This window comes from Vulpes lagopus, chromosome 12 (genome assembly GCF_018345385.1).
Source record: "Vulpes lagopus strain Blue_001 chromosome 12, ASM1834538v1, whole genome shotgun sequence".
NCBI classification, from domain to species: Eukaryota; Metazoa; Chordata; class Mammalia; order Carnivora; family Canidae; genus Vulpes; species Vulpes lagopus.
Window position 1 is genome coordinate 36,216,876 of NC_054835.1, and position 24,702 is coordinate 36,241,577.

Genomic DNA, 24,702 nt, shown 5'->3' on the forward strand with positions numbered 1-24,702 from the left:
ATAGATGCTGGTGTGTCTTCTCCTTTGAATCAATAACATAAGCAAAGCAATGCGTCAGTTCCCAGTTTTTCTAGTAGCAGTACAGATAAAACAATTTGTGTGAATATAGGAAGAGACTATATAGGAAGAGGCTATGTCAGGGCACAAGAATAGAGGTATTTTAATCAATGGACCAAGCAGGAGAAGGTTGGAAGGATTTTAGGGTTGAGAAGCAAACCATCCTTTGAGGCTGATTAAAACACCCCTCTGCATGATTCAAAAACCTGAAGGAAATTTTATTTCTCTTCCCACTGGGGTCTGACCCACCCTCTCGGTGGGACCTGGAGAACTTACTTAAAACAATCCACGTTTAAAAGCACCCTGAGCTAGAATTTCCATGGTGACACCCTGAGGGGTGGGCAGTGTCGGGCCAATTGGTTGGGCATGTGGGGCCGAGGGATCAGGGTTCCTCACTGGAACGTCTCTTTCTCAAGCAAGTGGGCAAACCTGATCTACATCCCGGCCCAAGTGTCCCTGATTCCCACTCATTCTCAGGCCTGCTGGGGAGAACGCGCTCTCGATTTCAGCCCGTTGTCCTTGAGTCGATGTGACGGGAAGGGGCTGGTCACTTCCTTCGTGCCTGGGCCTGGTTACTCTGTCCCTTTTGGTGCAGCTGCTTAACTTGGGCCAGGATATCTCGTATTTTCCGTTGCGCCATCTGTAGGAGAAGCAGACAGGAGGCAAGAGTGAAGATCTCCAAAGACATAAGAGAAAACCCGAGCCCAGGGAGAGAGGCCATTGAGTTCTAGACACTGACAGCAAACAGGAAGAGCAAGGGTGAGCAGTTCCTCTGCCTCCCCGTGGGCATTAAGCACCCAGGGGGCAATGCTACTGCATGGGACAGAGGACAGGAGATGGGGTGTGGAGGGAGGGCTGGAGAATGGACACAGGGACCAGAGTTCAAAAACTGACAAACTGCCACACATGTCACTGAACCTAAAATAAAACTCCGGGAGTATGTTTGCCAGAGGGTCATCAGGCAGAAGGCCTCCCCACAGATGTGAGCTCCACCCCCATGAAAATATCCCCAGCAAAGGGGATGAAATGTCTGGACGTGGAGTTACAAGCAAAAAGTGAAACATAAACTCTGCCATTAAAAAAAAAAAAAGGAGAAAATATGCAAAGATCCGACTCCTCTTTTCTTGAAGGTTTCTTCCCTAAGAACAGAGTTCTGCTGCGATCAAAACCAATGGCAAGCATGGTGCACTGAACAGTTTACCAATAATCGCTTCCTTCCATAAAGGTAGTGTTTGGTTTCTTGGTTCAAGAAAAAGGTGGTCTAGGTTGGGGAAAGGCTGTGGACTCTGTATTTATGTCACTTCCTACTCAGTCAGCCACAAGTGGATGGTTTACCTAGGTTTCCCCCTAATTCAGTCTAACAAATGAAAAATACCCGCCCCACCCCTTTAGGTACTGAGTACATGCTGGCTCTGCACATACTCGGATCTATCCTTTACCTTCTCACACCTCATGCTCCTCCATTGGTAAAATGAGGTTGTCACAGGGATTAAATGAGTTAATCTATGTCAATCACAAAGGATGGTGCTTAGTATATCAGATGCACCCATAAATCTTAGATGCTACCGCAGCTCTTGTTGTACTTCTCTGAGGATTAGAGCAGCTGGCTAGCTCAGTGGCTGAGAGTCTGCCTTTGGCTCAGGGCATGATTCCGGGGTCCTAAGATCAAGTCTAGCATCGGGCTCCCCAAAGGGAGCCTGCTTCACCTTCTGCATGTCTCTGCCTCTCTTTCTCTCATGAATAAATTAATTTTAAAAAATGCTTCCCCAAGGATTGTCACCAGCAGTTTCTTAGCCAAGGCCATACAGCAGAAAGGCCACATGGGGTTTGAAATCAAAGCCCTCTGCCTCCAAAACACACGTTCCTGGTGCTGTGCAGCCACACCACACTGGAGCTGAGAGCTGGGGTTCCAGGCTCCCATTCAGCCCTTGGCTGCTTAGGCAGCACCAGCCAGGCCATAGGCCTGCTAGGAAGTATGTATCCTCTGAACTGAAGGGGGTGTGTCCAGGGGATCTCCATATCCCTTCCAGTTCCAATTTTAGGAAAACCTCACTACCACCACCTTTCAAACTCTGACTTTCAAAATTCAGAGCATTTGAATTTGATATCCACCCTCTTTCCAGACTCTGGGGCCAGTCCCAATCAATACCGAGCAGTGCTGACTGGACCTCTGGAGGTGGTGTGGAGATGGTGAGTTCTGGAATGGGGAGGCAGAACTGTAACAAGGGGTGCAGTAGTCATTGTGAGAAAGGCAAAGGGACCGTACTGGACAAAGGCAATCTGGAATACCGTCATTACTATTACTATTCCACAGACAAGACTGGGTGGGTGGGTAATACGAATTTCATTTCTAGTCCAGTGCAAAAGGGGATAGCAAAGAACTAACGGCAAACAGGAAAAAACTCTTAATATATGGCAAGTAACACAGAATATATAGTATATGTACAAGTTCTCAAATCACTTTCCCTAAGGAGGACAAAACATCTACACATCACACTCCCACACTTAGAAAAGAATGGTCCAGCCCATAGGCAGGCATAGTGCCCAGGACTCAAAGCCATGCCAGGTCAACGTCTAGAGTTTTGCTTCTCTGATCCTCGGGCTCCTGCTGCCTCTCTACAAGTCAAGAGTGCCATACGTACCTGGCTGGCATAAAAATGCCCAATGATCTTGACGATGACCTGGTCATTCTCATCTGGGGTCTGGTCTCTTGGCACCACCACCTCAGCCGCTGTCAAATTCTGCAATTCATTCACCTGGGTGGAGTGAGGGGCAGAAAGAAGCTCAGGGTGCTATCAAGAAGGCATGCAGAGGCCTGCAGGGAGGGGCAGCAGGCAAGTCACTAACGGGTAACTGAAGGACTCAAGAGCTGGGCTTGGGGACAGAATTAAGTAGGAAACATATTGGGAGTCCTAAAGTTGTACAGGATAGGGGAGCAGGCTGAGACCCCGAAACTTCCAATCTGGCCCCAAGGCTCACCGTTTTGCCGCCTTTGCCAATAACTCGGCCAGCAGCTGACGCTGGCACCCGGATGTGGGTCTCCAGCTTGACTTCTTCCTTGGGACCAAAGAAATTCTCCTCCTTGAGTTTTCCATAAATTCTTCCCTGAGCCTGAGAGAAGGTCCTTGTTAATCAGCGGATCATACACATAACAAAAGGGAAGTGGGTAAACATGAAGACAGGCCCCCAAGCTCCACCCTTTGGAGCTTCAGCCCCAAGGGCCCAACCCAGGGATGCATCAGCCATCCACAACAGGTGATAGGAACATGACCAAGAATTGTAAGACCAGAGAGCCTGGGTAGAGTAACTGAATACATACTTCCCAGAAGAATTCATAAGCTAAAAAACCCTGCAGGGTCTAGGATGATCCCATTTACTTGAATAAGGCAGCCAAAAGAATCAGCCAGAAGACAGTCTGTTGGATACCCCACACAGCCGCTAGAGCGTCCCCATTCTCTCTCTCCATCCCTGCCTCGGTCGGGATGACCTAACTCTTAGCTCTCTGGCTATGTGACCAAAAGTTCGGGGCCTACCAATGTACAAGGACAAAAAGGAGAGGAGGGGATTTGGCATCAAAGATCTTGCTTAGGGCAGCCCCGGTGGCGCAGCGGTTTGGCGCCGCCTGCAGCCTGGAGTGTGATCCTCAAGACCCAGGATCAAATCCCACATGGGGCTCCCTGCGTAGAGCCTGCTTCTCCCTCTGTCTGTGTCTCTGCCCCTCTCTCTCTGTGCCTATGAATAAATAAATAAAATCTTAAAAAAAAAAAAAAGATCTTGCTTAACTAAGGCAGGGTACAAGAAAGAAGCACTCAAGCTTCCTTCGGTCCCCAATTTCTGTTCACCCCGAGAAGTAAAAAGAGTAAGGAAGTCAACGGAAAGGAGTTCGATGCCAAACTGAAAGCAGCATCACAAGGCTGTCCCTGCACAGGAGCTCTAAGTGTTAAGCAGGGAAGCCTGGCTGGCTCAGTCAATAGAGCAGGAGACTCTTGATCTCGGGGTCATTGGTACAAGCCCCACGCTCAGTGCAGAGATTACTTAAATGAATTAAAACTTTTTTTAAAAAGCATCAGGCAGATTTGTACTCCCACCCAACCTCCATTCCCTTCTTTGGAAAAAGACAGATGAGAACCTTAAACTGAGCCTCTGGGGGTCCAGTGATGATGACCATACGAACTTTGGAGTCAGGAGTTTCGGGAGGAGCAATCTAGAAAGCAAAGAGCTGGTCAAAGAGGTACTCTCCACCCTCCCCCAAGCCCCCTGCCACCACCCCAACTCCACCGCCCACTTCTGAGGGCTACGAGAGGCAAGACCCAAGGCCCTGAGCCCCACAGGCATTGCCCCTGCACCAAATATGTTAAGAAGATGGGCGTGAATGTGTTCCAGGGAGGTTTCCTAATCAGGGCCTCCCACTGCCCACCCTCCCAAACTCCTGGGGAGGGTTTGGTAGGGTCCTGCTCAGAAGGTGGGGCACAGATGAGGAGGGTGGGGACCACCCTTCAGCAGAAAAGAATCTCTGACCAACTCTTTTAGGACCATCAATACGAATGGAGTTCGCCTTGTGGAATAGAACTTTGTTTGACGAGGACAGACTCTCCCTTCTCCCCGCACTGGACCCTAGCCAAGGAAGGTGAAAAAACAGCTGGCATCTATAACCACTGACTGCCAGGCACTGACCAAAGGATACCCGACTGCATCACTTCACAGTATTATGCCAGTGGCTGCGGTGATGAGCCCCTTTAGCTTTGAGGCTGAACCCACATCAGTCTGTGCCAGAGCTCGGGCTCTCCTCCTACACTGCAACTGCACCTCCTTCTTTGCCCAAAAGCCGAGGAGCACCAAAGGTCCTGGCAAGTTCAAAACCAAAGGGGACTGCAATCCCTCAGAGACAGAGGCCACACAACAGCAGCCACGTGTGGCACCCAGGGACATAGGTGGTGGATGCAGTGTTCCCCTCGTCCCAGGACCCAGGAGGACCCAGAGCAGGTCACCTTAATGGAGGCACTGGCAAAACGGGAGAGCTGTTTGATGTGCTGCCCCTTCTTCCCAATGATGGCGCCCACTGCCTGTGCAGGGATGAACACCTGCACCATCTCCTGCTCCGGAGCCTGCTGTCAAGACAGAGCACGTCATTACCATGGGCCAAGGATACAGGAGCCCCTCCACACCCCAGGTGAGCATTCCCCAAAGGGAAGATAACATGGGCTACGTGCTCCTTGGCACTCCCTGTGCCCAGCAAGCACAAAGGGGAAGGAAGAGTGCCTCCAGCATCTCAGGTGCCGGCCACATGGCTGGGAATCCTGCCCAGGAGAGGCATCCCAGACCTCCCTGCCCTCTTCAAGAATTCTCTGGGTGTCAAGCTCCCGCATGGTACTGGACCCTACCAAAGGCCATGGAAGGGCCCAGAGTTCCCCTGTAATTAGATCTTGCACCTACCATAAAGGAGCTGTAGGGAGCAGCTCCCGTGACACTGCTGGGAGGTGGTGGGACTGCACTGGACGAGGCTGGGAAAAGACCCACAGCTGCCAAGTTCAGGCCGGGGATGAGATGTGACTGCAGCTGGGAAAGGAAGGTGAGGAGGGAGAGGTCAGCTCAGGCTACAGGGGCCTAGTTGAACCCAGAGGGCAGGGGTGGGGTGGAGGACACAGGAGAACTGAGTGCTTCTGGTTCTCACACACACCTATAGAGTGTGGAGCCATGAGTAATGGAACATTATTGCTGGACCAAGAACCAGCAACTCCAACCAGAAGGGTCCACCAGAGCCTCAGATGTACCATCTCTCTGGTGATTTACTCAACTACCCTACGCTAGAACATTCCTATGAAAAGGCACAGCAAGGACAGATCTCCGTTAGATATCCAGGACTCCTTTTCTCCTGTACCCCACATCCTCAATCCCCTTTAAAAACCAGATGAAGGACGCCTGAGTGGCTCAGTGGTTGAGCGTCTGCCTTTGGCTCAGGTGTGATCCCGGAGTCCCGGGATTGAGTCCCACATCGGGCTCCCCCGCAGGGAGGCTGCTTCTCTCTGCCTATACCTCTGCCTCTCATGAGTAAATGAAGTCTTTAAAAAAATTTAAAATTAAATAAAAACCAAATGAGAGGGCAACCCGGGTGGCTCAACGGTTTAGTGATGCCTTCAGCCCAGGGCCTGATCCTGGAGACCCGGGATCGAGTCCCACATCAGGCTCCCTGGATGGAGCCTACTTCTCCCTCTGCCTGTGTCTCTGCTTCTCTCTTTCTGTGACTCTTATGAATAAATAAAATCTTAAAAAAAAAAAAAATCAGATGAAAATTACGGCCCCTCTCTTCACTGAAGTACACACAAATACCAATTTTATAGGAAAATCACAGACTGAAGCCCAAGAGGAGACCCGACCCCAGGAAGCAGATAAAGATCTCTTAATGACCTGCAGGAATGGAGATCCCAAGTGTGTGACCTGCCCACCTACATGGAGACCTCCCCCCTTTCTGCTGTGCCTCAGCCTCAGAGAGGGGTAAAGCAGCCACCTCTGCCACTCACACTCATGGCAGCCACGTCGTTCTCGTAGGCCTCTCGAACTTTCTTCATGATCTCCTGCTCAGCCCTGCAGCAGTTCTCAATGGCCCCCTTCACGGTGATAGTCCTCTCAGGGTTATACAGGGTGAGGTCCTGCAGCCTGGTGGGACAGCAGAGCCAAGTCACCCTTGCACTGACAGGCCAGGACCAGGAAGTGGCCCCAGCTAGGAATTAGCCACAAAAACAGCTCCTGTAGGCTGTTTAACTTTTGGCAAACAGCTCCCTGTCTCTCGCCTTTGTTCTGTAACCAGAGCAGGGAGGAAGGAAGGTGCAGGGAGATGAGAGTACCCAACTGAAACCCCTCGATGTGGAATGAACCCAATCACAGATAGGTTTTCATCACTGGTAAAGCAAGAAGGATGTTCAGAACTGGAAGCTTCTCCAGTAGTTCTACACAATCCATTTCCTGTGCTTTTGGAACAGACCAAGTCAGGGATGAAATGAAGAGGCACAGGGCTCAGAGAATCCTCAGACAAGGGCCTGGGTGGGTCCACTTCTCATGGCCTGGCAAACATGCCCAAGACCCCAAAGCCCCGGCTCCCAACTGCAGGGGACAGGTGTAATGTGCAGAACAGGGGATGGACAGATTCACTCCAACAATACGAGCCCTCACAGATATAAACGTTCTTTGCCACTGCACAGATTCTCCTTCAGTAGGGCAGAAACTGCATACAACTTAGGGAACCCAAATATTAAGGCTCTCTAATGACACATTGGTGCCCCCAGGCCCTTGGGCATCCCACTCATAAAGAGGTAAATGATAGCCTTACGAGGAGATGGTGATCTTGGTCTCTGTGTCCTGCTCCACCTTCTTCAGATTCCGTCCTTCCTTGCCAATGAGACGCCCCACAAAGTTATTATGGGCGAGGATCTTCAGGGGAACCTCGTCGGCCCTTGGGAAGGGTAAGGGACAAGAGCTGCTAAGTGGTGAGCCGCAGAGACACAGACAGCATGCAACTGCAAATGTGGGGTTTCCAGTATGAAATTACATCCCAAAAGATTACAAAAAAAAAGAAAAAAAAAAGATGGGTGGGTGCTTAGTGCTAGAGATGGGGAGGTAGGGACAGGCTGCCAAGAGCCACATGGAACTATCAGAGCAATGGCCATGCTCACTGTCATAATTGTGATAATGGTTCTACAGGTCCATGCATGGTAAAACCCATTCACAGCTGTCTGTTTTAAAATAGCCACTCGAGAATGCCATGCAGTTTTAGAAAGGTGATCCATAATGTAAAAAAAGCAAACTGTAGAATTGCGCTCATTATGATTCTATGTGTGCTAAAACAGGCACATGCACATACACCTATGCACACACAAATGTACACACAAATACACACATTATAAATGCACAGAGTTGCTAAGAGGGTGTACAGGGGTGTTCGTTACTTGTGGGAAAGAGGACTTCATGTTTCAGTTTATGTCGTCTGTCTCCTACTTATCTCTGCATTCTTGCTAATAAGTCTGTGTTGTAGTGGGGGGAGGTAGCAATTCCCTCCTTACAAGAAACACTGAATAAAAGCCTTACGTTTTGGTGTCCTTTGCTTCCTTATGCATAATCTCCAAGATCATCTTACACGCAGATGAGCAGCCCTCAGGGGTTGAGTGGACGCTGATGGCCTTCTCTGCAGCGCCTGCATTCTCCTTCCTGTGCACATCTATCCTGAGGACCACAAAGCCAAGGACAGTTAAGGGAGTCCCTGGTAAAACCCAGAATCTTCTTCACATACCTTGCTACTTCTCAACTGAAGCACAGAAACAACTCTTGAAACAAGTCCAAGCACAGAATGGGGAAGGGCAGAGAAAGGGCCAGGGTCATGTGGCCAGCCTGCTGCTCTGGATTCTCTCCATCAGGAGGTGGTGGACAATGGTTGCATCTGGCATGGGAACGAACACAGGGCTGGCAAATGGCAGCCCACAACGCTAAAGCTCCATTTCCTCTTAAATTCTGGATTCCCTCATGAAACAACTATAAAGGGAAGGCACACTGTCCCAAGCTTAGACTAATAAAGGATGTATTTGGAATAAGGATATGATGTGGCTTTTTCTTTTCCAGAGTACACTGACCAGCTATAAAGATAAGAGGGGTCGGGCAGCCCCGGTGGCTGCAGCGGTTTAGCGCCGCCTGCAGCCCAGGGCATGATCCTGGAGATCCTGGATCAAGTCCCATGTCAGGCTCTCTGTATGATGCCTGCGCTCTCTGTATGATGCCTGCTTCTCCCTCTGCCTGTGTCTCTGCCTCTCTCTCCCTCTGTCTCTATGAATAAATAAATAAAATCTTTAAAAAAAAAGATAAGAGGTGTCAACTACATGCAAATAAGAAAAAATAAAGTTGGGGCACCTGAATGGCTCATTCAGTTATGCATGTGCCTATGGCTCAGGTCGTGATCTCCGGCTCCTAGGATTGAGCCCCTCATCAGGCTCTCATACAACTTAGGGAACCCAAGAATCTGGAGTGGAGAATCTGCTTCTCCCTGTCCCCCTCCTTGTTCTCACAAACACTATCTCTCTCTCAAATAAAATATTTTTTAAAAATAGAAGTCAAATTCAGCTTTGCGCTGTGGCAGTATCGTAGCCAATGAGGTTTATCCGAGGCGTGATTACTGCTAAAAATAGAAGTCAGATTCTAAAAGATTAGAGGGGGTAGCTGTGGTGAACATTGGAGATGGGACAGGATGGTGACCTATTCTTGAGGGCCAACCTTGGCCAGGCTGCTGAGCCCAATGTCCACTAACAAGCAGCACTGAAACCACAGAGCACCAAAGAGTAGCTGACTCATCTAGACTAGGTTTGCTTGATTTGACTTCCTGTAAGAAATTGCAGAACCCTTCTTACTAATGACTGTGTGCCTCAGCCTCTGCCACCAAACGGGAAGCCCCAGGCCCACTTAACATCCCCACTTGCCCTCACCGTTCCAGGAGGCTGCAATTGGAAGTAATGACCACCGCAGGCCCCCCAACCCCAAATGAAGAAAAAAGGGAATACATTCCAGGCAACATCGCCTAAGTAGTAAATACTAAGACTCTTCAGTGTGCTTCCTGGAGGCGCCCCACCTCCATTTCCCAACGGCCAAGACTTACTTAGACTGGGTCTGTTTCGTGATGTTTCGGATGGTGGCCCCCTCCTTGCCAATGATGGCACCCACATACTGGGTGGGCACCAGGAGCCGCAGGGGGATATCCACTTGCTGCTGCTTGGCTGGAGCCCCTGCTGCCACAGGGGAGCCCTGGCGAGGCTGACCCCGAGAGCCAAAGCCTCCTCGGCGCCCGTTCTCAGGACCCTGTGCTATCTGCTCATCAGGAATGTAAGAGACCTTTAAGGCGTGGTTCTCCAACTGGTGGCCATTCAGCTTCATGATGGCTCTGAGGACAAAGGGAAATCTACTGGTCACTCCAATCCATGACAATAGCACCAAATGCACTCCATGTATAAAGCATTCCGGGTTACAACATGAAATATACTAAAAGCAAGGGAGAAGACCTATCCACCACTCCCACCTCCACCTCAGAGAACTTTCCAGTCTAAATTAAATGGATGAAGACAGGGGTACCTGGGTGGCTCAGTAGGTTAAGTATCTGCCTTTGGCTCAGATCATGATCTCAGGGTCCTGGGACTGAGCCCCGCATTGGACTCCCCGCCTGGCAGGAAATCGGCTCCCTCTCCCTCTGCCCCAATCTGCTTATGCTCTCTCTCAAAAAAAATAAAATCTTAGGAAAATAACGGCTGAAGACAAAGGGAAACCCAAGTAAGTATTTTCAATGAATTTTGAATTGGCCTATTAATTTCAGCCAGAACTACCAGATTCGTGTGAGTGAATGAATTTAATAAAAACATGAGAAACAAGAGACTTTTTTTTACACTTATTGAGTTGGCACCTTCCATATTTGAGAAAACTGTAAAAAAATTTAAAAAAAGAGTTGGAGACAGAATGTTCTTGCTTACAGCTTGGAAGCAGGAATTTAAATATACCTAGAATGCCTGAAAACCAGGAGTGAGTAACATTGGGGGGGGAGGGGCAGGCTCCATCCAGTCCCAGCCTGGCTGATGCAGGTTAGAAAAGTTAACAAGGCAGGATGCTTGGGTGGCTCAGTGGTTGATCATCTGCCTTTGGTTCAGGGTGTGTTCCTGAGGCCCTGGGGTCAAGTCCATCAACAGGCTCCCCACAAGGAGCCTGCTTCTCCCCCTGTCTAAGCCTCTGCCTCTCTATGTGTCTCTCATGAATAAATAAATAAAATCTTTTAAAAAGAAAGAAAAGTTAACAAGGCAACAACAGAGAGCAGGGAATAAGCTGAGTATTGACATGACCTTTAGAGCCAGGCTAAGGACCATACACTGGCCACAAGAGACAATAGGGGCCTCCAGAAAATCCTGAGCCTGAGAGCGGTCTAAAGAAAATGGGGACTAAAAAAAAAAAAAAAAAAGAAAATGGGGACTGGCTCAATTAGTAGAGTGTGCTAACTCTTGATCCCAAGGTCATGAGTTCAAGCCCCACGTTGGGTATAGGGATAACTTTTTAAAATAAACTTAAAACAAATTAAAAATAGGGGCACCTGGAGGCTCAATGGTTGAGCATCTGTCTTTGGTTCAGGTCATGATTCCAGGGTCCTGGGATTGAGTCTCGCATCCGGCCCCCTGTGGGGAGCCTGCTTCTTCCTCTGCCTATGTGTCTGCCTCTCTCTGTGTATCTCATGAATAAATAAAGTTTTTTTAAAAATAAAGGAAATTGTATTTGAAGAAGTGGTGGGATTTTTACAATGCATCACCACCCAGTTAGAGACAGCATTCTGAAGGAACAAGAAAGCAATCAAAAGCACAATGTAGCAAAAGGCCTGTAACAGGTCTTACACAAATCTTACATAAATGCACAAAATGTACAAAGTGTGTCAGTACCAGTAGATGAGAAGTGTAATTGCTCAACCAAAGGGCTTAAGAATCGAGAAAGCATGGGTGTGGTGGGACTAACAGGACCCCACAACAGCATAAACTGGGCTCATGGCCTCACCACAATAAAATGTCTGCCCCCGCCCCCCCAGCAGAACAAGAACAAATCCCTTTTGTAAATCTCGCAGTTCCTCCTCACTATCACTAGATGGCACAATCAACACAGCAAAGGACTCTTGCAGGTCCAAGGCAGCTAGAGAAATCCAACAGAAAACCTATCTATTCTCTCACAGAGGATTTCCCCTTTCCTGGAAAGGCCCTTGGGTCTCTTCCCTTCTGTGAATTTGCTATCAATCCTGAGGAGTTTCTGAACTTTTAAGATCCCTGAACCAAAGAACAAGAGTCTGCAATTGGCTATCACAATAACGGAATCCAAGCAGGCACTACTGCCTGTGTGGACCCCAGCCCTGTAAGAGGTACCTGGCTCCCAATACCTCCCAAAGATCCACCCTGGCCCGCTTCCCAGCCCACTCACTGCCTGGTCTGTTCCCGGTTGGAATAGGTGACATTCACCACAGCAGTCTCACTCTCGGTGTTCACTGGGGGAGCAAAACAGAAGCCAAGGTTAGAGCAGTGAGATCTGGAAATGCCACCAAGGAATCCCAAGCATTTAAAGCTCATCCTTCCAGGTTAGAAGGTTATAGAAGTTACATGTGTTTGAAGAAAATACTGGGATGACAAGGCAAAATATTTCCCCTTTTAGAACCCTCTCACCAGAAATCTTAGAAAATTCAAACCTTTTTACATTCTCCCATCTGTGTCTTCCTCTGATTCCCTCTGGCCAGCCGCCAAGAGAGCTGGGCAACAAAATAGTGCAGTGAACACAGCAGTTAGGCAGCGGGGAGTGCACGCACACACCCCATCTAGGAAGCAAATTTATTCTGGGGAAGCCAAACTAGTTGAAAATACATACACAGTAAGATTAGCAATTTACAGAAGCAAACATCCTGAGACATGGTCTGTAAGAATATGGTAAAGAGATGTACATCCATTACAGAGCATCCTCAAGGACAGATGAAACGTGAGTGTATCATGACCTAGCTAAGTGGGCAGAGAGAAGCATCTGCTAGGTAGCCCAGGGGTGGCGATTTCGTGAGTATTCCAAACATCTTGGCAATGGAAATGCACATTCAATCCATCAAAAATTCATGGTACCTGCCATTCATTAAGGCCACCTAAATCATTTGCACTTAATCATGAATCCTCTTGGACTTCATTTGACTTTGCCATACACTCTCTCCTACAGCCAGTCCCAGACTGGGCTGGACATTAGAATTCCAGATGTGGGATCCCTGGGTGGCGCAGCGGTTTGGCGCCCAGGGCGCGATCCTGGAGACCCGGGATCGAATCCCACGTCGGGCTCCTGGTGCATGGAGCCTGCTTCTCCCTCTGCCTATGTCTCTGCCTCTCTCTCTCTCTCTCTCTCTGTGACTATCATAAATAAATAAAAATTTAAAAAAAAAAGAATTCCAGATGTCTGAAGGCACACCTCTTATTTTAAGTTAATGAGATTAACCTGTCTTATCATCACTGTCTTTTGATTTAGGGTTTCCTAGGCCAGCTCAGCACCACTACACCAGGGTGGAGGACACTGCCAAAACCAAGACTCTGCCCCCACTTCCCTGAGGCTAGTAAGTTACCTGGCCACAAATCCTCAGTGCAGACCACTCTTAACCCCTCTGGCCTTCATCAGCAGAATCTCCCCCACCACTACTACAGTAGGGTATGGAAAGATTGTTCTTTCCAGTTAAACTGAAACGGGAGTCAAACTGACCAAAGCTCTGCTGTCATGGAGTTCACATTCTAGCGGGAGGAGACAACACAAAGTATGATAAGCAAATTCCCTAGCATAGCAGAGGTTGATTAATGCCAGAGAGTGTAAATCAGGGTAAAGAAGGTGGTGGTGGAGGGCAGCCCGGGTGGCTCAGTGGTTTAGTGCCGCCTTCAGCCCAGGATGTGATTCTGGAGACCTGGGATCGAGTCCCACATTGGGCTCCCTGCGTGGAGCCTACTTCTCCCTCTGCCTGGGTCTCTGCCTCTCTCTCTCTCTCTTATGAATAAATAAATAAAATCTTAAAAAAAAAAGGTGGTGGAGAGGGATGCGATTTTAAATAGTGGACAGAAAGCACTCAGTGACAGTTGAAGACTTTCCCTGTTGTCCAACAAAATCCAACATTTCCCATTCTGTAGGGATGGGGAGCAGGACGCACTGTGCTACAGCTGCCCAGGTGACCCACACACAGATTTCCACTAGTATGAGCTCCTGCAGGGCCTCCCAGTGAAGCTCACGATGAGCCTCAAAGCCAGTGCTCAGTCTTGCTGTCTGTCCAGGAGTAACTCAGTCACCAGTCTAACAAGTGAGCAGTACTGGGCAATGGTTATCAGTGTGGCTGGCTGTGTCCTGGCATTTATGATCAAGAGCAACCTACAAGATCAGAGCAGGAGAACCCATCTGATGGACTCAGCACCTTACCTTTGTGCAGGCAAATATTTTAATCTAGAATGATTTCTAGCTTCCATCTTTCCACAGAAAATGAAAATTTAAATTTTCACAGGGTGATTATTTACATTTCTTGAAGTTCTACAAACTCTAATTGTATCTTCTCTCTTGGCCAAACTCTCATGTCCAACCAAAATCACTCTCTATTTTAGCTCACTTCCTCTGAAAATTACTTATAACCGTAAGCAATGGAGGAACCTCAGAAATCTTAGCAAATATTTTATGACCCAGATTTTTCTTATTATTTCTCCTGTGGGCCCACTCTTCAAAGACTGTGCTTGCCCATCACTAAGTGCCCAATAATAAAATCTCATTTTTTGTTTCTTTTAATTGACCAAAGACATGTAGCTGACAATCAGAGCTTCTAAAAAGAGAAAACCAGTTGGCTATTCCTGTCAAACATGAAGAATCATAAAGCTTTTAAAAAGTAAAAGGGCTGCAGACTTACTAGGGCTGAGTACACAATTTCCATGTTTATACTACTGTTGAAATCCTCAGACCTCTATTTCTACCAAGGTTGACCCCTAAGAGCTTGGCATCTCATGCTGGAAATGAGTGACTTTCCTCATTAAACAAAGAGAAACCTATTCTAGAGAGAAGAAGCATAGCCAAAGCTGGGATGACATGCCCACGCCCTCCTGTGCGTGTATCTTCCTCTGTGCCATATTGCCATATCTTGTCTGCCTTCTTTTTGTATGCCAGGTGGATCTGGTCATGGAAAACGAAGCAGAGCAGATCCCCCCAAAGTGCTCCAACACCCACCCTTTTCCCACCAGCCACCACCTCTGTAGTCTTACCTTGCTCGCAGTTTTCCACTGTACCATATTGAGCAAGCAGGCTGTCCAGCACCTAGGAGCATAGCAAAGGGAAGAAGGCTACTCTGAGCATCCCAGGAACTATCACAACCACCAGATACCCTCTCCCCAAAGCAAGGCGGTACAGGCAGAGCCTTAGGTGGGGACTGAGTAGTATCACCTGTTCAGCTTCCCCTTTCTAGGGTACCGATGCTGATGGTGATTTGTTAGGGTATCTTCGAAGAAATGTACTTGAGCACCGAAAAGGATTTGATGTTTATTTTTATTAAAATAGACATTTTAATGTCTATTTTTGGAATAGACTTGGGCCGCTGGGGTCCCCAAATCAACGTCTGCCATCACTAAATTTCGGGCTCAAGGAACAACCTACCCACCTCCCTAATGCCTCTCATGACAAGGATAAGCCCAAAAAAGCTAACATGGGTAGTCCTGGGCTGAAAATGAGACCCAATCAACCTTTGTCAGCACTGGCAACCCTAGCCTAGCCCCCAAACCACCAGGGGGACCTCCCCAGTCATCCCTGCTGACTCAGACTGACCCGGGCTTTCTTTCCATCCCCACCACCCCACGCCTTGAGTTTCCCCCAATCACTTACTTCCCAACGGAGCTGGGGTGGGATATTTCGGATCTGAATTTTCCGACTCCTGAAATAAGAGGGAAAAGGATTAATGATGCTCTGGATGCTATAGGGACCTATGACCCTGCAGTGTTTAATGCTTTTGTTAGTTTTGATCTCCCTACCTTCTGTTCAACACTCAAGTCTAAGAATCCAAGAATGATAACCTTTGGGAATGAAGACTTGGGGTGGAGGGGTGCCTCCCTTGAGAATGTAAATTATCAGTGCTACCACAGATATGACGCCTAAGATCAGGTGCCCTCAGCACCAGGGTAACACCAATCACATATGCTTCAGTTGTCCCTCTACTTGTCTTGCCCTCTGTTTTCTTCACTAACCACCTATTTTCATCTCTTACCTCCCACTACGTTTCAGGCACTTAGGAATACCAAGCTGCTACAGAAGACATCATTTATTAATCTGATGCCCATTTAACTGTTGCCTACTTCATGCTATATTTTGTTCTAGACACTGGGGACATTGTGACAAAACAATGTGTCTGGCCCTAAGGTACTCAGTTTATTGGGAGAGACATACATGCAAACAAATTACGACAGGATAATAGTAAGGTTGTTAAGTGTTTTATTTGACAGAGAAAGAGCACAAGCAAGGGGAGCAGAGGGAAGAGGGAGAAGCAGACTCCCCCCGCTGAGCAAGGAGCCCAAAGCAGGCTCAATTTCAGGACCCTGGGATCATGACCTGAGCTAAAGGCAGACACTTAACTGACTGAGCGACCCAGGCACCCCTAGTCAAGTATTTTTTATACAGGTATGGATTTTAATCTGTGTTGCACTTAACAGTACTGACCTTAAAATTATTTCCACTTCTTTGAGGCTCACTTTCCTTTCTTTGCACAACAGGAATAATACCTATTCATAGGGTGGTTTCAGGTGATGTTAGAGAATATTAGATTTTAGCAAAGGGCTTCAAGCAGATGCATCCAGAATACTAAGGTAGAAGCGATTAACACACAACACAGCATCATGACCGCCACCTTCCCTCCTTCCAAATGAGGGTACTTTCTCCTTCCCATCTTTCAAATACCTCTTAAAAGTGTCATTTTCCCCAGAAAGGCTTTCAGGTCCAAGGTTGATTCCCAGGGCAATTAACTGCTCACTACCCAAATCGATGCCCTAATCCCTGGGCTTACAACATTTCAATTGACTTGATCTTCACCAGTCAATTGTCATTTATGTCTTTGCATATCCCTGATCAAACTTAGTTTGGGGACACAGTCCAATGAAACATTAACAGCATGAAGGAAATCTGACCTGGGAAGCAAGAAAATCCTGTTCTAGCTCTTAAAACTACCCGATTGGGTCTTCTGATTAAGCCAAGTATAAGCTTCAGGCCTCAGTGTTCCTACTGGGCCCATGTCAGCTCCTGCAAAGCTAGGGGTGCAGGGTGCTGAAAACACATAGGAACAAAGGAAGAGATGCTCCGCTCCAATGTTTCCCTCTTGGCTGTCCCTAGGCCAGCTCACTCATTCCATCCCTGTGACCCTAAATGTCTTAAGCTGCAAAATGGAAAATGAAAGAGTCACTAAGATCCCTTCGAGCTGTGCAGCTCTGAGCATGAAAAGTATTGATGAAATACACAAAGGAAATCTCTTCCTGGGACAAAATGACTTCCGGGAAGAGGAGACACATGTGGAAGGGAATCTATGTGTATGGCTCTCTATCTCATTTGGTTCATGAACCTGATCTATGGTCATCAGAATGCAATGCAGGCCAAGAGTAAGGATAGCAAACTTCAACTCCACTCCCAGGTCTTCAGAATTCCCACCAGGCCACTTTCTTCTATTGCATTCATAGGCAAAGGAGGGAGACCCTCGGCATCTGCCCTTGTGAGGGATGTCCCATATAACACTCATTTTGTGCCCGAAGGGGAAGAGAAAACACAAAAACTCTCACCATCAAAGCCCAACTGTTAGAGAATTGAAGAAGAGATGGGTACAGCATTGGAAGACTGAGGACACTGATCTCGCTTGATGCCAATAACAGGAGTCACTCCCTCTAGCAAACTCTTGTGGATGAAGGGCTGAGGCTGTCTTCCTGGGAGTTCAGACCAGTAGGGTTTATTTAAAGCAACCCCTGTGCGGGAGGCTCAGTTTGAAGATGGCTCTTTCAAGATGGCCCCTTAGCATAATCTCTGGGCAAGGGTCAAAAACACAGTCCTACTTCAAAACTCCCAGTTTTAGGGGCTTTCTTTCCAGGGTAGGGAAGAGTTAGGGAGGGGATGGTGTGAGGGAATCAAATCTCAGTTTGGGGTTTTAATCCATATCCTGAAAGCAATGGCAGTCTGGAATGTCTGGAATGTTCCAGGAGAAGGAGGGGGAGGAGGGCAGGGCCACACAACCAATGAAAGAAAAGACCTCTGGGCAGCCCTCTCCAACCCCCAATAGGCAGACACCCACCCCTCGAGGACACACACACACACCCAATCCTGGGAACCCCTTGAGGCCTCCAAACCTCCTTTCAGCAGGCCCCCAACCCTGACAAACACACAACAGAAGCCTCGGAAGACCCTTTGTCTTTTAAGCCCTTGGCCTGGTTTCTATTACTTATGGTGCTACCTAATTTCTTTCAAGCCCAAAGCACACGGAGCGGTGTTGGCAACTGTACCCAATCCTCCCTGCCCAGGACTGCTGGTTAAGTATGGAAGGCCAGGTGGCAAGCTGGGCCAGGGCAGTATGCTGGGGGCTTAGGGGTCTAGAGACAAGCTACGAGCATCTGATGAGGTATTCCTTTGCTCTGCACCTTACTTTCCACCTGTGGAAAGTGACCGAGCTTTCGTGAGGACTTAAAGAAGTGTGAGTGAAGGTGCCTGACTTGGAGTGGGTGCCCAATCCCTGTACCAGTCGTCAGGAGCCCAGACAAGCTTAGGAAGAGAGAGGGAGGAAGGAAGGGCTGAAAACGAGCACTCAGTGTGATGGGAACAGTCATTATAATATTTAGACTTCACTGCTGGGGATGCAGTGGGCCTACAATCCTGCTCCCCTGCCTCTCTTGACAGCTAAAGGGTTATGGTCTGGTCCAGGGACGCATTCCACATGCCAGTGTATCAGCTTCCATGAGGTAGAACAGTACCTCTGCCCTACAGGTAACAACAGAGCACTATACTGAGCCAATCTTGGAGTGCCTAAACCTCAACATCCTTGTTCAGAAATGGCAAAAGAATGCCTAGAGGTTCACCCAGGAACTGATAAACCTGTCGAGTGATAGCCCCTGGCAATGAAAGCAATGGTTTCACCAACCCAATTATTTCCCTGGGTGCCAACACCCTGTAGATTGCCTGTCCTGGCACGAAGGGCAGTTATCAAGCCCTGGGGCAGCTCCCAACACAGAGCAACCACAGGGGATCCATCTGGAGGAAGTGGTGGGGAAGGGAGGGGGCCCATGAGGGCCACAGAGACCAAATGACCATATTTCTCAAGCCCTGGGGGACTTCAGAGAGAACAGAGTGAGAGAGCACCCATGCAACAGCATAAGGAAATAAGTAGCAAACCAAGAATTTCCGGAAACACAGGAGCTGGATACCCGGAAAGGGATGTGGTTGGGAGTCCTCCCTGGGAAGGAAGTTCTCGTCCTTTTCACCTTCTCAGAGAAGTGTTACTGACTTAGACTGGAAAGGAAAACAGGTCAGTTAGGGAAGGGCCGAACATCTGAGGAATGCTTAACAGATGCCAAGCTGAAATTCACCACTTGCTGGAAGACTCTTATTACCCATGAAGGTGGGGTCCACGGCTCCACTTTACAGACCAGGGCTCCAAGAACGCAAGATTATCTTTGCCAAATCACACAGGTACTAAAAGCCAGAGACAGACTTTGAACTCAAAACCTGTCTGATTCCGGGCTCTGTGCCTTTTCCCCTACACTGCTGTTTTGATGGGAGAAAGGAGACAAAAAGCCTCTTCTAAAATTCAGTCAAGTTAGGCCAAAGAACAAATTAAAAATATTCAGGGCCTCCTGGGTGGCTCAGCAGTAGAACATCTGCCTTTGGCCCAAAGTATGGTCCTGGAGTCCTGGCATCGAATCCTGCATCAGGCTCCCTTCATGAAGCCTGCTTCTCTCTGCCTATGTCTCTGCTCTCTCTGTCTCTCATGAATAAATAAATACAGTCTAAAATAAAAAAATTAAAAATTAATATTCAGAATTCAGGGGTGCCTTGGTGGTTCAGTCAGTTAAGTATCTGCTTTCAGCTCAGATCATGATCTCAGGGTCCTAGGATGGAGACCCATGTTTGGTCACATTGGGCTCCCTACTTCTCCCTCCTGGGTCCTGATCCCAAGGTCCTGTGAGTCCCACATTGGACTCCCGGGGTGGGGGGCTGCTTCTCCCTCTGCCTATGTCTCTGCCTCTCTCTCTCATGAATAAATAAAATCTTAAAAAAAAAATAGTTACAGATTAAAAATAAGGTGTCCAGGATTTGCTTCAAAATAATTAGAAAAAATAAATACCAATGGATAGGAGTTGCTAATTTCTAAAGCTAGGTGATGAGTACCTGGGAGATTTATTACATTATTCTTTCTACTTTTCTGTTTAATTTTTTTCCATAATTAAAATTGTTTTGTTTTAAGCAGGGCTCAAACCCACGACCGTGAGATCAAGACCTGAACCGAGACCAAGAAGTCAGACACTTCATGACCGAGCCACCCAAGAGCCCCTAAAATTGTTTAAATTATTCTAGCTTACCCAGTTTTAAAAGTCATAGCAGGTTCCAAAATAATGGATCTAACTAATGATATTTTCCAGTTGGTGTTGGACTAGCAAGAATGCAAGCCTTGGTGTGGTGAGCCTGTCTGGAAGGGGTCATGGGCCTGGGGTCTGGTATCCAGAGGAACAGATATACAAATGGTAATCTATCTTTTCATAATGAAGCCTCTCTGCAGAGCAGAATGCACCCTAGATACAAGGACTCCAGGTCTCCTGGAAAAAGGCTGAAAACTGCCCCAGGAAGTGTTCTATTCCTCTTCCACCTCCACAACCCCAAGGGAAGGAATCTGACCCCTCCCCTGGAAGAAGGAGTTCCTTTAAACTAGGGTGGGGTAAATCAGTGGAAGGTGGGGGGAGGTGGAGGGAAGCAGCAACAGGTTTTGGCAATCTTGTCAAGCTTGGGGCCCCCAGATCAAGATTCCAACCTGGACTTTCATCTCCTCAGAGAACCAGGATTAAACTGGGATTTCCAGATTAGATGCTCCACTCCAGCTGCCCTCCATCCTCCAGGCTGTGATTTTCTGACAAGCAGACCGTGTGGCCTTGGCCAAGTCCAGCCTTCCAACACTCTGGACCTCTGCTTCTCATAACTGGGAAACAAGAATTAGGATTGGTCTGTTTTACAAGGTCGTGTGTTTCCAGACAGGTATCAACCCTGTCTACCTATAGAAAGAGGTATTCTTAATCTGAAGGATTTTCTGTAACCTAAGGTCTTAAAGAGTGGTTCTTAACACCCACCCCTCTGAACACCTTTGTTGATACTTCGTTCCCATTAGGAATGTGATAAAAGCTAAGAAAACTATACTAGAAAAGTGCCAGCATTTCGCACACAATTTCTTCAAGATCCCAGGAGTTAAAGACTTTGGAATCCATCCGTAAGTCCACAGTTAAGACATCCTCTCACACGTCTACACATTTAACTTCATCCCACATCCCAAAGATGCCCCAGTATTCGCTCAAGCCTGCAGGTGGCTCTTCGAGAAGCTGGGAAGAAACTAAGCCAAGGCAATGAGAAAATGAGGCTGGCTGGGGATTGGGCTGGAGTGATGACTTGGCTGGAGTGGTGACTTGCATGTCGGCAAAGAGTAAGCAACAAAGGTTTCAAAAACCTGCAGGAGCACACATGCTTGCTTTTTCATCCACAGGCAAACTCACGACCATGGCTTGTGCTTTGGTTTCTGTAGTCCAGCTGCTGCACTCAGTCATTCTACAAATTTTTCTTGGCCCCTACTAAGCACCAGGGCAGTGCTGTCCACACCACAATAGCCACTAGTCACATGTGGCTTTTGAGCCACTGTATTGTGGGTACTGCAACTGAGGCACGGAATACTCGTTTTCGAGGTATTTATATTATATATATATATATATATATAAACTTTTCCTCTGTAAAATTTGTGAAATACTGATCAGGGGACACCTGGTTGACTCAATGGGTTGAGCGTCCCACTCTACATTTCCACTCAGATCATGGTCTCAACCCCGCCTTGGGCTCCATGCTCAGCAGAGTCTGCTTAGGATTCTCTCTCCCTCGCCCTGCCTGGCCCCCTACCACCACACACACTCTAAAAATCTTTACAAATAATTCAAATACTGATCAAATATTTCCAATGAAAACTTAGCATTTGAATTAGATAGGCTCAAAATATAAAATAACACACATTCAGATTCCTTACAACTTTGTACATGCCCCCCCAAATAAGACCTCATTATTACATTGACTGCATGCTGAATTAATACCATTTTCAAATTCTAAATTAATTTTAGAATTAACCTTTCTGGGACACCTGGGTGGCTCAGAGGTTGAGCGTCTGCCTTTGGCTCAGGACATGATCCTGGAAGTCCTGAGATTGAGTCCCACATTGGGCTTCCTGCATGGAGCCTGCTTCTCCCTCTGCCTATGTCTCTGCCTCTCTCTCTGTCTCTCATGAATAAATAAAATCTTAAAAAAACTTTCACATTATTTTCACTCTTTTCTGACATAGCTATTAGGGAATTTCAAAAATTTAAAAAGAATCTAAGCCAAAAAAATGAAGAAAATTTACGTATGTGGCTGTCACTGCATTTCTGTTGGATGGGCCTGGGCACTGTGCTAGAGCAGAGCATAAGGTGATGGCAGACAGGTAAGCCTCCTGCTCTCAAGGAGTTGACCGCAAGTAGGGGATCCCATTGGTTAAAGATGCGAGAAGGGGTGTACAATGATAAATGAGTGGAGGGGTTGTCCGCAGGATCTCTTTACAAGTGGGTGATCCTGCTGACTCTTCAACAAGAGACTCCCCTGTGGCTGACGCTATAGTAGAAGCACCCTCCCGAAGCTGGCTCTCCTCCCAGTTTTTTCCAGCTAGAAGTCACACATAAAAAATGTCCTAAAGTGCCAATCCCTGCCTTTTCCCTAAGACCACCATTGACCCAGTCCTTCTCCACCCTGCCTCCTTATCCCTAGAGGGTGGAGAGGTGAAGAAAATAATTGTCCAGGAAAGCCTCTGAAGGGGGCGGACCTGGCACGCTCCAGGCATGGCAGTAGCTGAGAAAGGGGGCGGGGCTCGAGAGGGGAGGAGGAGCTGGCCCAATGCCCAGGGCTCCGTGCCAGGCTGATCCAGAGGCAGGGCAGCCAGACAGGCGGGCTGTCGGGTGGGCTGATGGGCAGGGTAGGGCCTGGAAAGGAAATCAACCTACTGAACGGTACAGAACTAGGCAGAGGATGTCACCACCCAGGTGAATGCCAAGGTGTGTGTGTGGTAGGGAACGGGTTAGGGGACTTGGAAGGCAGGGACACCAGTGCAATGTATCTGTGGTCCCGTGAACACAGTCTTTTAAATGTACATAGTGCACATGTACTGTTTCACATATGCTCGGACTCCTGTGCTAACGCTGAGGATAAGCAGAAAGGAAAATCAAATCTCCAGGAGAGACTGGGATGAGCCATGCACCACCCCCCTCAACCTCTGGAAGGCTCTATATCATGTTAAATATGCTCCCAGTCTACCTGGAAGCAGGGAAGCAGGTAGGGGGCAGGGAGGAGTTGCTAGCCTGCTTACATGACTAAGGATGTGTGCGGGTGCGCACATGGAAGCCCAGTGCTATCAAGTTCCAACTCAAGGAAATCAGATTCATACACTGAAGCGAGAGGGAGTAAGCCCCTCACGCCTGAGAGGCTCTTCACCAGCCACCTTTATTTGACAGCTGGAGAAACCAGGGCTCAGAAAAACAAGGAAAAGAGCCTTGGCAATGCTAAGGTAGAACTGGAACTCAGCTCTCTTCTGAGGCTGGTCTGTGCTCATCTCACCAAACCTTACTGCTTTCTCTCTGACAAGAAGTGTTAACACAGCAGAAGCTTGTATAGCCCCGATGTCAGTAGCAGGAAAAATGCCCATATTCTGTATGGCTAAGTGCATGCCAACTGGCTTTTACTGCATGCGGCTCTAATTTGGGCATAGGGTTTAACTCACAAAAGAGCTAACTATACTATAATACGGCTGGATGACTGTCAGAAAAATGTTAGCAGTGTAGAAGGATAGTAACCAAAAATTCTTCCAAAATCTCGTATACGTCTAGGGATAGGCAAGGAAGCAAAGGTGAGACATGAAGCGGGGATGGTGCTAACCGGTGTTAGCAAGCAAACCTCAAAGCAGGAATACTTCGCTCGGTTCACTCATTTTGGAAATAAATGGTTTGACAAGACAGCCCACATTTTTTTTCTTGCCCATCTGGGCAGCACCAGAGAAGAAGCCAAAACAGAAGCTCTGAGACAGTGGAGCTCTTTCCAGACAAATTTCAAGTCAGCCTGGGCCAACTGCTTCTCCCTCCTTCCACCCTGCTCCCTGACTAGAATTGCACTCTTTCACCTGAGTGATTCCTAGAGCCGGAGCTGGCCATTTGAGCGCTGCAAGGTGAAGTAGGAGGCTATGGAGACATCTGGAGAAGCCTCCAGAATAAACCTAACTTGTGGGGACAAGTGATAAAGAGGTGACTCAACGGGACAGCATACCCTTCCCTGGTGGAAGCAGCGATGGTGTGGGGATCAGAAATGAACTGCTGTGGACACTATTCACCAACCTTCTCAGGCTGGCAGTGAGAAGTGTTTCCAGCCTCTTCACCGGAGGAAGGGGGGGGGTGGAAGCTAATATAATCTGAGAGGAAAAGGCACAAGGTGGGGGGGGCTAGAAAGACCATTCCTGCCCCAACCTCACCAGACGTTGGCTGAACCCTCATCCCCCAGCGGAGATGTCAGCACCTCTCCAGAAAGCTTAAGAGCCAAATGGTCTATCCCCCTGGGACCCAGAGACCTGGCTGAGGACAGAGCTGGCACTCAGCGGAAAGCAGCATGGGGCATGCCTCAGAAATAGAAAGGCTGAGTCTGTCCTGGGGTGGCAACCGCAAGTTGGAGAGCCCAGTTCATGACAGGGTTTTGTGGTGGGAGCTCTCAGAAGCAAAGATAAGGAAACTAGACCAGCCTCAAGAGAAATCAGTCTTCAGCACCTCAATTCCCCACTGAGAAAAAGACCCTGTG

At 48.0% G+C, this 24,702-nt stretch overlaps 1 protein-coding gene and 1 pseudogene across 2 annotated transcripts in view; one reads left to right on the plus strand and one right to left on the minus strand.

Moving 5' to 3' along the window:
* Positions 1 to 604: 604 nt before the first annotated feature.
* The window catches only part of IGF2BP1 (insulin like growth factor 2 mRNA binding protein 1), a 40,763-nt gene continuing 16,665 nt past the window's right edge, over positions 605 to 24,702 (minus strand). The window contains exons 3-15 of one of the 2 annotated variants that reach the window (XM_041726262.1): positions 15,460 to 15,508; positions 14,847 to 14,898; positions 12,025 to 12,088; positions 9,689 to 9,970; positions 8,137 to 8,271; positions 7,382 to 7,504; positions 6,576 to 6,711; positions 5,491 to 5,613; positions 5,046 to 5,165; positions 4,187 to 4,261; positions 3,037 to 3,168; positions 2,700 to 2,813; positions 605 to 697 (exon numbers count right to left, since the gene is read on the minus strand). In XM_041726262.1, coding sequence (XP_041582196.1) covers positions 605 to 697; positions 2,700 to 2,813; positions 3,037 to 3,168; positions 4,187 to 4,261; positions 5,046 to 5,165; positions 5,491 to 5,613; positions 6,576 to 6,711; positions 7,382 to 7,504; positions 8,137 to 8,271; positions 9,689 to 9,970; positions 12,025 to 12,088; positions 14,847 to 14,898; positions 15,460 to 15,508 — 1,498 coding nt within the window. The remainder of the gene's footprint in view (positions 698 to 2,699; positions 2,814 to 3,036; positions 3,169 to 4,186; positions 4,262 to 5,045; positions 5,166 to 5,490; positions 5,614 to 6,575; positions 6,712 to 7,381; positions 7,505 to 8,136; positions 8,272 to 9,688; positions 9,971 to 12,024; positions 12,089 to 14,846; positions 14,899 to 15,459; positions 15,509 to 24,702) is intronic. The other variant, XM_041726263.1, reaches the window with a different exon arrangement.
* Positions 9,158 to 9,315, plus strand: LOC121474403 (annotated as a pseudogene).